This window comes from Vespula vulgaris, chromosome 3, assembly GCF_905475345.1.
Source record: "Vespula vulgaris chromosome 3, iyVesVulg1.1, whole genome shotgun sequence".
NCBI classification, from domain to species: Eukaryota; Metazoa; Arthropoda; class Insecta; order Hymenoptera; family Vespidae; genus Vespula; species Vespula vulgaris.
Window position 1 is genome coordinate 5,800,880 of NC_066588.1, and position 16,621 is coordinate 5,817,500.

The 16,621-nt window shown below is 35.5% G+C and overlaps 1 protein-coding gene across 6 annotated transcripts in view; it reads right to left on the bottom strand.

The window, feature by feature from the left end:
* LOC127062823 (teneurin-a) overlaps positions 1–16,621 on the bottom strand; it is a 473,231-nt gene that overhangs the window by 174,034 nt on the left and 282,576 nt on the right. For all 6 annotated transcript variants that reach the window (XM_050991642.1, XM_050991641.1, XM_050991640.1 and 3 more), the window contains one exon: positions 13,981–14,056. In XM_050991642.1, coding sequence (XP_050847599.1) covers positions 13,981–14,056 — 76 coding nt within the window. The remainder of the gene's footprint in view (positions 1–13,980; positions 14,057–16,621) is intronic.

Here is a 16,621-nt window from a genome sequence, read left to right on the forward strand (position 1 = left end):
AAAAAAAAGGAAAAAGGAAGAGACTGGCGTAATACGATGAAGGAAGAAAAGAAGAGGACGAAGAAGGAATAGGACAAAAAAACAAGAAAAAGGAGGGTAAAAGTGGAAGGAACATCGTCGAATAGTACCAGGACGACGAGGAGAAGAGGAAGTTGCAGGAAGAGGAGGAAGACGAAGAGGAGGAGAAGGAAGAGGAAGAGGAGGAAAGAAGGAAGGAAAACTAAAAAAGAACTTAATATGGTAGTACGGTAGTTACGTGTTAGTGTTGGTGGTGGCGGTGGTGGTGCCCGCAGCTAACCTGCACACGTTTCTAAAGCGAACTAATTTCCTTTATTTCGTCTGGCATAATTACGTTAACCTGTGACGCTCGTTCGTTACATTCGCGTAGTACTTTGAACAGTTACGAAAAGAAGAAGATAAAGAAGGATAGTTTCTTACTGTATATCTTTTTTTTTTGTTTTCTTTTTTTTTCTTGTTTCTTTACGTAGGTAAAAGTCAAACCAGAAAACGTTGAGAGAGGCGGTGGATATTCTATTATAAATACGAGACGTATGTATGCGTGTATGTGTGTATGTATACATATAAACGAGAGATTATTACAAACGTTCAATATCAAAATATAAAGTAATAATAATAATAACAATACGATGAGTAATAGGACGCTTGTGTTCTTTACTTGTGGAGAAAACGTTGAAACGTAGCTCGAGACACGAAAGAGAGAAAGAAAGAGAATCTAAAATCGAAAGTCGAGTCGAATGTCTGCGATGTCGCAAATACCGTCGGGAATGCTCTCCGCGTTATATCGATCGTCTTTCTTTTTCGTTCGTTTCACGTCCGGCAGAATGATAATATTGACTGCAGGAAGTTTACCGCGGCAGACACACGAAAGAGAAAGAGAAAGAGAAAGAGAGAGAGGGAAAGTAGTAGCGGGGAGTGAGGGAATAGGACTCCTCGGTATTTCGTATCAGGTTTTGCGAATCTCGTCGTACGTTTTCTCCCTTATATTTCCTTCCAACCCTTCCACTCTTCTCTACTCCTTTCCTCTATCCTCTCTTTCTTACTCTGCAGCTTTTTCTTAGTACGAGAGGAGAGGTCGCACGCATCGTAACTCGTATAGTACTTTTCTTTCTACGGTCTACATTTCTACACACCGTAGTATTATATACATATATATATTTCTATCTCTCTTTACAAAGCGCGTTTCATTCGTTGTCCTCATTCATCGTACTGTTTTTTCTTTTTGCTTTTATTCTTCTCGTTCATCCCTTCTAAAATTTCCCTTCTTCCTCTCTCTCTCTCTCTCTCTCTCTCTCTCTCTCTGTCTGTCTATCTGTCTGTCTGTCTGTTTCTGTTTGTCTCTTTCTCGCCCTCTCGTCTCTCTTCTTCTTGTTTGTTGTTACTTTTCTTCTCTCTCTTTATCCCTTTTTATTTTTATTTTTTTTCTGTTTTTTCTTTTCTTTTCCCTTCTTCTTCTTCTTCCTTTTTTCTTTTTCTTTTTTTCTTTTTAGAACGTAGGCGACGTTGCAAGCCGGAGATGTATAAATTCTTTTTGCAGAGAAGGATTTCAAAGGGCGGAAAAGGTACTACGCGTTCTTTTACCCACGCGAGATATCCCACCTTTTCTTTTTTCTTTTTTCTTTTTTTACTTGAGGGATTCAAAGAAAAATACAATTCAGCGTTTAATTTGCATTTTTAATTAGCTTTTGCCGTCTTGCCGCTTCTTTAATTATACATATATATATACATATATGTGTGTACGTGTTAAATTACATAAGCATACGATCATTTTTATTATTTCCGAAATAATTTTTGCGATTTTTCTTTCGAATCGTTAAGTTCTCCATTTTTGCGATCCGTTTGGAATATTATAAAGGAACGCGGTTGAAAAAAAAGAAAATACGTGTGGAATACGTCGCCCTTCTTGGTGATACTATTTTCAGTTATTTACTTTCTCGGACTTCAGCAAGCCATCCTGAAAATATTCTTCCCCGAAGAGAGTTATCCGACGAAAGCTCGAGCTTTGATCTCGGTCGTTAAGTTTCTCGCGAGAGAACGCATAAGTAAATATTCTGGTAATACGAAGCGGATAGGAGACAAACAAAACGATGATTTCTACGGAGAAATATTCGGTGGGAATATAAAATATTATTTCTGGTAATCTTGTTATCATCCTCTCTTCAAAATAAAGAGCGAGCGAGAGAGAGAGAGAGAGAGAGAGAGAGAGAGAGAGAGACACAGAAATAAATGATAAAGAACAAATATTCCAAAGATAATTTACATATGTTTGCTAAGCTGGATGAAATAAATATTATATTCTTTAATAACGTAAATTATTATCGATATAGGTTCTTAGTTTTATTCGCAGGAGATCAAATTATTATTGAAAATCGATGAAGCAATTCGATCGAATTCACGTTATTCGAGTTTACGTTGAAAGAGAACACTGTCGATGATACATTTTACAAATGTTAATCAGTCGCGATTAACCGAACGTTCGCCGATTCGTATTCGTTTTAGAGGCCGTTTACCTGTAGGATTATGGTAGCTCTACTAACCAGTCGACAGTCCGCTAAATTACGGATCCGATGTCTCATGTAGATAAAGTTTTTGCATAAACTCTATTTAACATAGTATCGACTGTAATCGCGAACGGACACGCACGAGTACTCGCGAGGATTAAGGTTTATGGTTGGTGAGCTTTTGCGGATAAAACCGACGCTTACAACAAGCTTTTACAATAACGTAATCTATAGAAGTTTAATGTAAAAGATATGCTTTAGGTATGATGTCAAAAATCATGTGATAGTTTATCGTGGATTTTAAACAACATAACGTTTTGTACATAATATCCCGACATACTCGAAAATAAGCGGGAACTTTAAACGCAAGTCGAACTTTAACGACGGCTTATCTGAGATCTCGTTCATTGTCTTCTTTCAGCAACGTAATAACGATTCTCGATCGAACGAGGCGAGAATAGATAAGCGACGAGTTTATCGCATATTGACGATATTTCACAATGAGGCCCGTGATATACGATGGATTTCTCGTTTATAAAGTTTAGCCGTTACCATAGGTTACGTGGTTTTAGGTACTTACGAAAAGAGAGCATGAGGTACAAAATTCATTCGAAGCTCAACAAGAGAGAGAGAGAGAGAGAGAGAGAGAGAGAGAGAGAGAGAGTCCGTGAAGATCTCTCTCTCTTCTCCATTCATTGCTCTTACTTCGTTTTCATACTTTATAGCCAGATCGTATACTACGTGAATGAGAGAGACAGAGGGAGAGAGAGAGAGAGAAAGAAACGCCATTAGAACTTTTTTACTCATGTAAATCCTCGACGCGCCGATTTGACTTTCCTCGCAAAAGGTCGTTCGAATCTGGAATTAAGATTTATAGGGAAAAAAGAACGCATATGAGAAAAACTCGAGATATCTCGAAAATTTATTTTCACGAGAGCCATAATATCTCTGGAATATTACTTATCGTTTAATCGTACATACCTATACCCACACATCGTATCTGCCAACACGCTAATACATTTGCATGCGTTCGTTATAAAAGAGATCGACGTAATCATACGCACGAGAGAGCACTGCTTTTAATACGCAAAACAAATATCGTTAAAATGACTTTTCGTTAATCGGTTCCCCGTCGTTACCAGTTTTCGATTAATCATCTTAATTAATTCCAATAATAGGGAGAGAATCGCGAGGGAACTTTAATTATCGTTTTATAATACCTTTCTCTCTCTCTCTCTCTCTCTCTCTCTCTCTCTCTCCCTGTTATTTTTCGTTCGTTTTAAATTCTGATTAATAATAAAATACATACATATGTTAATGAAAGAAGATGAAGATATATATTGCGTCGAGTAGGAGTTTAATCTCGATAAGTGTCTCAATAGATAGTACGTATGGCCGCGAGGTGGATCCCCAAAAGTGTCACGCGCGGATTGTACAGTAAGTATCAAATTTCGCTGACACCGAGAGATTCGAGATTTAACGCTTGGAGAAATTTGCTGGCTGCCAGATTGGAGCGATGGTGTCTCAAAAGTTTCCTCTCGCGTCTGCTTTAACAAGTAGGTTGCTGCTCGAATGGAGGTCAGGTGTCGGAATCGAGTTCCCGGTGAGATACATAGCCGTGAAGTATCTAAGTGTTGAAGAGCCGCAATAAATCTCAGCCGGTGCTAAGACAATATTCCATGCGGTGGAAAAGAGAAAATGAAAGAAAGGAAAGGTGGAAAAGAAGAAGCAGAGAGAGAGAGAAAGAGAGAGACAAGAGGGAGAAAAAAGGAGAAAACGAAGCTGCTCTCGCGAGTCTCGTACAACTTTGAGAATTTGAGTGCGAATAAAAGGGATTACCTTTGCACCGACACTTTGAAACCCGCTGGTTTAAGACGTAGGTTATATGGCGAGGTCTGAACGAATGGTCTATCTATCTCACTCACTCTTTCTCTCTCTCTCTCTCTCTCTCTCTCTTTCTCTTTCTCCCTTTCTCTACGGCTTTTACCTTCGCTTCTCACCCTTGCAAGGAGAAGCATCTTATGTAAATTCGACGGTATGCGAGCACTGTCATTCGGACTTTCATGTCTCTTCTTTGTGGAAAGCGACGACCCAGTTTCACGTCTTAACTCCCACCACTAACATCACCACCACCATCACTATCACCAATACGTGTTCTACCTTTGCTGGCTTTTCAGCCAACACCGAGCCACCCTTAAAAACATTCTACGCGCGGCTTTTAGTTAACACAGAGGCTGGTATCCTTTCAACGAATGATTTAATAACCACTTCGAATAATTTTTCGATCTTGTTTGCTTGAATGTGAAAGAAGAAATTTTTTCTTCTGCATTTCCTATGTATTCGAAAGATTTCGAGTTTCTTTAGGACAATTTGAAATTGTAAAGTTTATATATTATTCTCGTTTTCTATAAGCTTATTCTCTCGAGAAATGTACTTATATTTAAACTCCGTCATCAATCCTCTTTCTATTTAAGAATGTTCTTTTTTTTTTGTAATAAACGATGAGTATAAACGTCATTCCAATTTTGATGAACAACATATTTTAAAGATGAAGGTTTATGCTACAATTTATGCTACTACAGATTTTTTCGAATTTATATAGAAGATTTATTTTTTTTTTTTTGGAGAAAAATCGTGTTAGAAAATCGTGTTTTTTCGAGAATAGTTTACTGATTGACGAACTTTTAATTGATATTGATAGATAGTTTTCTTTTGTATTCCAACGAATAAATATCGAAATTCTCTTTTTTCGAATGGTTAAGATTAAAAAATTTATACTTCTGGTGATTTTATCATTATTTTAACAATGTAGAATTTATACTGAGTACAATCAACTAATATTTAAACAATAGTGCATTCGTTTAAATAATATATAGCACGCAATACGCGTTAAATATAAAATAATTTTCATTTAATATTTCAAAACAGATATATTTTAAACTCAGGATCCTCGCCTTTAAATGATATCGATAAAAACAAACGTTCGTTCGACTTTGACCGTGACCGATCCAGTTTTCTTTTGTGTTTCATCGAATAACCATTGAAATTCTTCCTTTTGAATATAATTGAGGAATATTTAAATAATATTATAGAAAATGGCGAAGTACGAATAGTGTCCTATAAGAATCAGAAATTCGTCTATAATTTCTTCGATTTCAGACCATCTTTGGATAAGAAGCACATCGTAAAAGTATCAACGAAGATTTAAAGTAAGTATATTTTAATATGAAACATTTCTTTAGTAATTTAAGCAATTGTCTATTGTAACAATTATACTAATAATTTTGGTTTTGTTTTTCTGTTTTCGCATATTATGCTCAAAGCAATGAAGGAATCAAATATTTGCGTTGTTGCTAAAATGAAAGCTAAAAAGTTGCGAAGTAGAGGCAATGTTTGTTCGCATTTCACGTTTCACGATTTAAACAAGTGAACTTACATCGACTACGTGCAATGCAGTCGTTAGAGTTAGTGTTTGTTCGTAAAGTTTTAGCTTTTTTTAACAGTCGTACAAACTGTATTTGTAAAAGACAGTAAAGTTCCGTGAATTAACTTCAGTGACCGTTGGTTAAAAAATAACTACCGCGTATTAGAGTCAGTGCATCTAACTAAAGAGGATCTCAACCAACTTCGACGTCGATCTACCTCATTTTCAACTACATACGAATCATTCACTCACAATTTCGATCTAAATCGCGAACGAGTGTTTTGGAGCCATCGCAGAACTTCTTAAGTAGTAAGTGAATTTTTAAATCCTTTCGATCACTCTATCATGTCGAGAACGAAAGGTTCGAATCGGCACGGTTGATTGCTTGTAATTAATTAGTAGAAGAACACTCGAAGTAACGACGAGTAACTTTTTTCGAGGATTTACTTGTGAATGGTTTTTTATTTTTTCATTTATTCAGATCAGGATAGAATCTTCTTGTTTCATATACGTTTATAATTATTTTCACTTTGAAAAATATTCATGAATATTCAAGAGTTCTAATAAATAATGGACAAGAAGACATTCACGCTGGATAGTTTTTGAATTAAAAGCGAAACTATATGATTTTCTTGTAATAATCAGAATAATCGCTTGTAAGAATGAGCGTCCAAGGATTTTTCATTATATGTTTAGATAAGATTTAATTAAATATTTAATCAATTTTGTTGATAAAAAAAGTCTCAATAGAGTTATTGCTTTTGAAAGAGAATAGTCGGATAAAGATATTAAAAAACAATGAAACTTGTAGAATGACAGCTCGTAACTCGTAAAATAAGTTAATCAATTTTTAGCTCAGGATCTTCAACCATTAATATATTCCAAATAATAATTTCCGTTTTTCTCGAAAATATAATCAGTAATCAATAATGTTTCTATCCATAGAGATAAGATTATTATTATTTTCAGGTGTGTTAGGATTTAGGGTCTTCTTCCATATATTAGAATCTTTAATCAAATTTTCTTATTACACTTTTTGAATGATGATCAGTTAGGTTAGGGCACGAAGCAAAGAAGAGGCTATATGCCAAAGAGGCTCCCACAAATTGTGGCTTAAGAGGGCAACTATAGGCTATTGAGTTATTTTCGAAGGTTCCTTTTCGAAACCTTTCGGGAGTGGCTCATAGTCATATTTTAATTTTACCCTGTTGTCATTCGAAATGCTCTTATAGTGATGAGCGAAAGAGTAAATTTGAAAAACTGAGGCGATGTAACGTTCCGTCTCCGATCTTCATTTTGTTATGCGTACACGAATAAAATTATTTTCTATTTTATACATTTTTATTATTAAGATTAAATCATAAATTTTTCACTTTTTCCTTTCTAGATTTCAATAAAATTCATAATTTTATTTTATTAAAATCAAGTTCTATATTAAAGTTATGTTTCAAATTGTTCAGTTTTTTTCTAAAGTTCAATTAAATTCGTAATTTCATTCTTATAAAATTAAGTTTTATATTAAAGTCATAGCTACGAAACGTAGAAGATATGGCAATTGTGGAGACCACAAAAAGTGCATTGAACCAAGATGCACACGAAGCTGAAACGAGCACACAGGATAGTGTGTCAAGGTTTCACTTTGCCTCGCGTATGCGAGTAGGATTATTTGATATTTTGCATTTTTATTATTAAATTCGTGTCATATATTTTTTACTTTTTTCTTTTTTTAAACTAAATTAAATCCGTACATCTTTCATAAGTAGTATATTTCTTATTTCTTTAAAATAAAGTTTTCATAAAATCATAGCAACGAAACATATAAGATATGACAATTGTAGGGATCATTGAAACTGAATAACGCTGCACATGGAAGTGCAACAAGCACTCTGGGATGTGTGCCAAGTTCTCTTTTTGCCACGCGTTAGGGAAAAAAAATATTTGTTTTATTAGGACACTTTTTACTTTCTTCTTTTTAAATTAAATTAAATTTAATTAAAAATTTTATTTTTGATAAGTAATAAAAATTTATATATATATATTTTATATATATAGGAGTTACGAATATATTAGGGATATATTAGGAATATTTGAAATTACATTTATAGAAGCATAGATTTATATCTTCAAAGTCTATAGTATTGTACAATTAACGAACACTTTTGAATTAATCGATCTTCAGAGAAATATAATATAATTTTTTCTTCTTTTTGTCGGATTTACTATTACTTTTACGTAAGAGATATACGTATACCTATACCAATTTATATAGCGATGCAATAAGCGCATAATGGGGACAATGTTTCCCTATTGCGCTTGTAGTTCATATTTTTTAGTTCGTACCTGTCGCTAAAGTCACATATCTTGCGAGTAGAAGGTTGTGAACAGCCTTAAAGAAAAGAATTGTTCGGCGACTCAACGAAATACGAAAAGAAAATATAAATACGCTTGGTACGATGAGAGAGGTACATCCAATAGAATCAAGTAGAAAGCAGTATCGAGATTAAGGAGGAACAGAGAAGGAAGAAAAACGATGACGAATCGTAGAGAAGCAGCCGGGAGTATAATTCGAAAAAGATTTCCACGTCCATAAATCGTAAGATTCGATAAGATCGGAAATTCTCTTTGGCCCATACGCGGATATTTCTCGTTTCTTTTGCTGAACGCAGCACGAATAGATTCTCTCTCTTTCTTTCTTTCGACACCTGCTAGCATTGGTTGAGAGGAAGGGAATGAAAGAGAAAGAAAGAGAGAAAGAGAGACCATGTGCAGGCACAACACCTGCTCGAAAATATTGCCGATCGTATCGCACCGTGTCACGCGAACCAAAGCAAGATTTTTATTAAACATTAGAGCGACGAGTCCTCTTTTCTTTCCTTTTTTTCTTCCTTTTTTTTTTCTTTAATCTTCTTTTTGCAACGAACACAACAGAGGGTTGAAAAAGTTCGTGCGAAATCGACGAAAAATTAGGATAGTACACGTTGCCGAGCTAACTTCTCGCGTTCTTATCTAACACGCTGGTCAATTACCACTGGAGTGTCCGATAAGGATTCTACAACTAATTATAGGGGTCGAGGGGTCGAAAATTAACGCGAATTGCTCGCTGACGACACACCACGAGTCGTCTTTTTATGGCTGTCCCTTTTGTTGTATATTTTTCGCTTGCGTGGCGACATCCGTTCAGAAAGAGAGAAAAAGAGATAGAGAGGTACTTAAAGAGTTCCTCTCTCATTCTCTCTCTCTCTCTTTTTCTCTATCGCAACTTGTAGAGTTTCACCCTCCTCAAACGAACTTTCCCTTTTCGTCGAACGCTTTCCTTTATTTCCCTCCCCCTTTTTCTCACCAGCCATCTCACCCTCTCTCTTTCTCAAAGATCTTTCGACTGATGGCTAATAGGGTATAAACGATTTTATCCTCGTAATTTCGACGTTGATACGACAAATATGATTGGAAGACATTATTTTCTCTTTCAAATTAATTATTTTCATACTTATATATATATATATATATATATATATATATATATACGCATTTTTATGAGCACGGTTATAAATGTTTAATTGTAAGTAATATACTTATATGTATCCCATGAGATTAATTAACTATCTGACAAAAAACGGTGTTTCTATGGGAAAAAAAAAAAAGAAAAGAAAAAGAAAAAATACAGGTTCATGAAGGTTCAAATTAAAGTCAAATCTACATAGTCGACTTTTGCAGACGCATTAATTACGCCGCGGAAAGAAAAGTAACGTAGCGCGAACGATCTCTGAAAGAAAGCACCCGCGAACCGGAAGCGATGAAAGAGAAAGTGCAGAAGAAATAAAGAAAGAGAGAGTAGCTTTTCTCTGTGAAAAGTGAGAGAGAGAAAGAAAGAGAGAAAGAGAAAAGGAGTTCGGATTCGTTGCGACAGACGGAAAGTTTAACGCGGGTAACGAAAGGAGGAGGAGGAGGAGAAGAAGAAGAAGAAGAAGTAGAAGAAGTAGAAGAAGAAGAAGAAGAAGAAGAAGAAGAAGAAGAGAGGGTGATGAAGGTGGGAGTAAGAGATGAGGGTGAGGGTTGTGCAAATTGAAGCTGGGATTAAGACGTCGGCCGAGATTAAGGTTTCCATGTTGATTCATTTAAATAGTTCTCCTGGCGCGGCACAGAAAGACAAAGGCATATTTGCAACGAGAATCGCAGCGTGCTCGACGTAAAGAAGGGAGGAAGAGAACGTTCGAGGGTTACAAGGGCTCGCGCGAGTAACTTTACCCTTCGAAAAGGAAAACGCGAGATCGCCCGAGATTAATATTTTTATCAATTTCGTATATACCAAAATGCTTATTTTCAACTTAGAACGTTGTCGAATAAAATGTTATAGTTAAGTATTAATAGATCGATTTGGATTTATGCGATTGCTATAATTTCTCGGATAATTTGAAAAGACAAATTATCAATAAAGTTTCACGATAATGATATATTGATAATATATGAATAAATTGATTTTATGATTATATTTTTATTTCATGTTATATTTATTATTATTTAGTTATTAACATATTATTATGCTATATTATATAACGTGTATTACGTTAACATGGTATTATTTTATATAATCAATTTAAATGTTTATTTATCTATATGAAAAGAATATATAAATCGACAGAATATAGATCTGAACGCAAGAGATATAACTTACCAAGCGTTAAAGGTCCTTCGAGATATCATTTATCGACGAATCGAAGAAACGACTCAGTGTGTGTGTGTGTGTGTGTGTGTGTGTACTTGTTTGTTTGTGTATCGAGAGCAATTTACAGGTATCGTCATGTAAAATGAAAACCGAAAGGAAGTGCTCGTGATACGACGCTTGAAGTCGATTGAGTAAACAGGGAAAATTCCTTCCGAAGGTAAAAAGGGAGAAAGCGTTGAAAAGAGTGCCGGATACAGACAGGCATAGTCGACGAACAAAGAGTACGCGTTAGGAGAACGAAGAAGGAAGAACGAAGAAGGAAGAAGGAAGAAGAAAGAAGGAAGAAGGAAGAAGGAAGAAGAAGAAGAAGAAGAAGAAGAAGAAGAAGAACGGCTATCGTGTTTCGGTAGCGTTAGGCGATAAATCTTCGGTTGAGTCTTATCGTCGTGCACCATAATTCTAACGTCACGGCCATCTTCGTGTAAAACATGACAATGCCGTTCCTGATATTTTCCAAAGAAAGTGCAGCGAGGAGTTTTTTATATCCTGCGCTACGAGTAGTTCGTCCGTAAGGATTTTCAACTTCATGTAAAGTTGCCTTTTCATATTTCGTTCCCGTCATTTCCTTGTTTCTCTTTCTTGTTTTTTTTTCTTCCTTTAATTTTCCTTTTTGTTTTTTTTTTCCTTTTTAATTTGAATCCCTATCTTGTTAATGATCGAACACGAATTATCTTTTTCAGATACTTCATAATTAGGTCTTTTGAAAGTTTTACCGATTATTTATTTAACTACGAATAAATCTGATCGATATATACATGCTATACATATCTAACTAAATGTAAATATTAGTAGAAACGAATAGGAATTTTTATTAAACAGAAAAGAGAGATGTGTAATTACAATCCTTTGGCATCATACTTACACATAGATTAAAGTGAAAAGTATGTATATTTTGTAAGAGGAATGAAGCTCGAATCTCTGGTAAATTTTAACGAAAATTCGAAGAGTGAAATTCGTGAAAATTTCCTGAATACTGCCAGCGGTTCTCGAGCATGTCGTTGATAGTTGTTTTCGGACGAGGCAGTCGTTAGCAGTCTTAAGAGAAAAAAAAGATAATACGAGCGGAGTTGGAAGAAATAGAACGAAAGGAGAGAAAGAGAGAAAAGAAAGGATGAGGATGATACGAGAGAACAGAATCCTCTCTCTCTTTCTCTCTCTTTTTCTTTCTCTTTCTCTCTCTATCAAGCAACGAGTGTTCTTTTAGCTCCGTTGCCTCAGCAACAGAGTACCTTCCGTCTCGCTGACCCGCTGTTTCCGGTGACACGGATGGTCCTTCCTTTCTACGTCATTCCACCGACAAGAGACTGAAACACGTATCTTAAGAAGTGGACGATGGGACCAACGAGAAGAGAGAAAGAAAGAGAGAGAAAGAGAAAAAGAGAGAAAGAGAGAAGAGAAAAGAAGAAAGTAGAGGTAGGGGGAGAAGAAGAGAGGCAAAGGACGATGCGCCTATTGTCCAGGACTCGATCGGAGTAGAATTCAAGAGAAGTAAATCCACCGTTGATCTCTGGGATTCGCTCTCTTGAGCAAGATTCGATCTCAACACGAACGTCGTCCTACCACCATCTTTGCGTGTTCGTTCCATTCGAGAGAAATAGAATTCCTTTTCGTTTTTCTTTCCTTTTTTCTTTTTTTCCTTTTTTTTCTTTTTTGCTTTTTTTCTTTTCTTTTCTTTCTTTCCTTCCTTCTTTTTTTCCTTTTTCTATTTCTCTCTTACGTGAAACAGAGTTTATGTTCAGAGGTCGAGCTCGAAATTATCGGTGAATGCTTTTAAAATGTCGCCGGAGTACGTTTTACATGTGTACTTGTTCGAGTAATCTCGTTCCGATGTTTTCCTTCGATGGAACAGAAGAGGATAACGATTTTTGTTAGAATAAAAGAGGATGCTAAAGTATTTAAAAGTACGATCCAACACGGTGCGAGACTTTTCGTGTTTTTTCCCCGTTTTATAAAAGTGAAAGATGGAAAATGTCTTTGAATGTTTACCTGTGTATGTATACATTATATATGTATGGCCTGGATCATATTTATCGATCATTTCTTTCTTTCTTTTTCTATAACGTGGAAAATATACGACTTTTTATATTAAAAATCTGTAGACATCAAAAATTAGAAATTTATACACATAGATAATTTACAGGTTAAAAAAGTTTGGTAAATAATATGGTATAAAAAAATCTATTATTTTTTATTTTTTTATATTATTCAGATTCTCAAAGGGAAAGAAAACTTTAATAATTTCCACTTACTAAATGTAGATTGGATTGAATTCGATAAGGGGAGAAATTACCTGTATATATATATATATATATCTATAGAAAGAGATAAAAAAGGAGACAATATCGTTCGTAGCTAAAGATTCGACGAGAACTTAAAAATAATATCCTCAGCAAGAGCAGCCCGTTCACGTGCCATTAAGCGAAAAGGGATATAATCGGGTAGTAAAATTTCACACCGGGTTACTTAGCGGCGAATAGAAACGCGTTCGAAGAAATGGTAAAGAGATAAAATAAAAAGTCAGACTAATTCGAAATTTCATACGCATCATTGATGGGAATCAACCGACTCCCTCGCAATGGAGACCCGAAAGAAAAAAAAAGAAAGAGAAATAAGATCTAGGAAAGAAATAGAAATATGTATACTCGAAGAAAATACTGTTCGACATTTTAAATATTTTATAAGTTCACCTCATTTGAATTGTAGCATCTTTAGATATATATACACACACATATTTTCTCTGCGTCTCTTTCTCTTTCTCTCTTTCTCTCTCTCTCTCTTTCTCTTTCTCTTTCACTTGCATCCTATTTCCAATTGAAATTCTTTCTATAAAAGTGTATATCTCTCACGGAGTAATATATTCTCGTTCGTCCACGAACAACTGATTTAAATGTTTCTTAAACGAGCGAAAGGATCGAAAGAACATTACTTAAAACATTCGATTTCTTTTAAACTATTTAATCGAACACTTCGACTAATAATCTATATTTATCTCATATATCCAATATATAACGAATATTATCGGAAATTTTCTTTTTGAAAAAAATAATTATAGATAGAAACAAGAAAAATGATCGAACGACTAACGTTTTTCGTTTAAGAGAAATTACGATAGAGGAATAAAATTTATATTAGGGAAGAAGAGTTCGTATCTAGTTTCGTTTTCTTTTTTGCGTGTATATATATATTTTTGGGAGGAGGGGTTTGAGGATTATAGAGACATTACGGTGACGCATCGAACACGAGAAACGATACGCGTCGAAATTCTGCTTGAGTTTCCATCGACGGAAATTCGTAGAGAAGGTCGATTAACTCACCTGGTCACGGTTGGCGTGGAAGCTACCCCGGGGGATCGTGCCGGATAACTTCGTGGACTTCCCGACATCAAGTACTCTGCAACATGCACCAAATCGTTCGCCGTTAATACTACGCCACGTAAAGTGAAATTCGTCGTCGATTGAGGGAACGCGTTTGCCTTTCCCTCTGACTTTGCGAACTTCTCTCGGAGTTCTCTCTCTCTCTCTCTCTCTCTCTCTCTCTTTCTATATATAAGTCGAGAAAAAAGTTCAAATGAAACGTTCTTATAAATTTTAATGTCAATCGTGTATGACGATTTTTGTTACGTGTCCCTTTTAAATCAAATTATATTTCTCTTCCTCCTACGATTAATTTTTATCAATAATAAGATTGTAAGAATTTCCTTTTTCTAAATCGAACTATTTCAGCTTTTGTTGCGCTTTAAACTAATATCGAATAGTTCGCAATAGTTTACTTGAAGCAGACTTATACAAAATTTCGATATCGATCATTGATCCAGATTGTTAATATCTTCTTAGTTTCTTAACTCGATTCTAAGTAACCCTTCGTTTCTTTGAATTTACAAAGACGATGACTATGACTACCATTACATATGGAGGTCGATGTAACCATTCGCGTTCCATTCTCTCTCTCTCTCTCTCTCTCTCTTTTCGTGCGTATATGTATGTATAAGCTTGGGTCTACCGGCTCGAAACGTCATGCATATTCTAGCTGATGGGACGTCGCGAACTACCTTCCTTTTATCTGTATAGTTAATGAGATCATGACTAATGTAACCGGCACTGACGTTCCTATCTCTCTCTCTCTCTCTCTCTCTCTCTCTCTCTCTCTCTCTCTACCTCTCTCTATCTTTCTCTTTCTCTCTTATCGACCCCGTTGCTTTCGAAACCGTCTGCTGCCTGCCTTTTTTCCTGCCGAAAAAAGAGGGACAAATTGTCGAAACTTTTCACGAGTAACGACGACGACTTTACTCTACCCCTACCATCTCCCTTTTCCTCTCCCTGTTCTTTGAGAAAGCTAGACGAGAACGTATCGATCAACTTTTGGCCTCGCCTAATATTAAAGAATTTCTTCCCGTCAGATCATATGATCGATGCGATTCCTTCGGAAATACGAGGGATCTCTTCTTTATCCTGCGAAAGAAGCACTTAGAGAGACTATCTCTTTCTCTCTTTCTCCGTCTAGCTTCTTCATGCTCTATATATATATATATATATATATATATATATATATATATATATATATTGAACGAATTTATGCTTTATTTTTTTCGGAAAAGTTTGATCGCGAGTATCTTTTCATTTGATCGCAAAATTCCTTTGTTGTAAAGAATAAAAATACTATGATCTTGAAAGACGATTAATATTTTTTTCTTTTCTCATTCGTTTCTTTTCGAAAATTCGCTCGCGTCGAGCCGCGACAAAAGAAACGAACATTTTGTTACGAGAACACGAAATGCTTTTTCCTAGTGTATAATCTCCACTTACAATGGTGTAAGGCTCCCTCTCTGACTGTTGGTGACAGCATAATCTCCCTTTTCCCTATCTCTCTCTCTCTCTCTCTTTCTCTTTCTTTCTCTCTTTCTCTTTCTCTCTCTTTATAGATGTACCTATATATACTTTGCAGTCTCTTTCAACGCGTAGATTATACGGATAAAACATTAGAATTTCATCAACAAGTTCGGAGAATATCTCTAGGAAAAGCAGACTCGTGCAAAGACTCTTTATAAATTCAAACGAACGATAATAATAACTTCTGTGTTCTCCGTTAAGCGAGAGAAAGAGAATAAATTTGAAAGGGGGATTTTAAATCGAGTTGAAAAAATAGAAACTCGGCACGTGACATAGAGAGAAAGAGAGAAAGAGAGATGTTATTCGTTCTGCGAACTTCTCTTCATTCGCCCGTTTCTTTGGCAATTTGTCATTGTCTACAGCTTCGAAGATCGTTTCTTCGTTCCTCATACTCCCTTCGAAGATAAAGTATGACTTACTACTGTGCCGTAAGGGATGCAGCATCCTCGTATTTCGGTTAGTTTCTCTTCCCACAGATTTCGAAAATCTCGTCGGTGTCGATCTCGTCGAGAAAGAGAGGAGTGTCTCTCGGATTTTATTCTATTGTATTTTGTCGAATAAATGACGATGAAGGATGCGTTCGTATGTGAAAAATAAATCGTCTATCTATTTACAGTTCGAACATTGAATAAATACTTTCTTTTTACTTTAGTTTTTATTTATTTATTTATTTTTTTCTTTAGAACTCAATTGAATAAAATCTGTGCGTCTCTGTATGTTGTATCTTTTTTCTTTTTTATGTAAAAATTTATTTAGAAAATCTACTTGAACTGATTAATCAATCGAAACAAATGGCAAATATATACTTTTATTATACTTTTTATTTTGATGATCAGTTTATCATCATTTTCATTCAATATCAACGTTTGGTACAATCAGAGCTCTTGTTGACAAGGCGGTGGCCACTGTTTTCGACTACAAAGCGATCGTTTCCGAGAAACACGAAGGGACTGCCGACAGATTCCAACATAGAGTAACAGTGCCATGGTCTTTGTCATTTCAAGCATACAAATTGACAGCTGTCAGACGCAAATGACACGGCGAGCGTACTTAAGCTCGGTACGTAGGT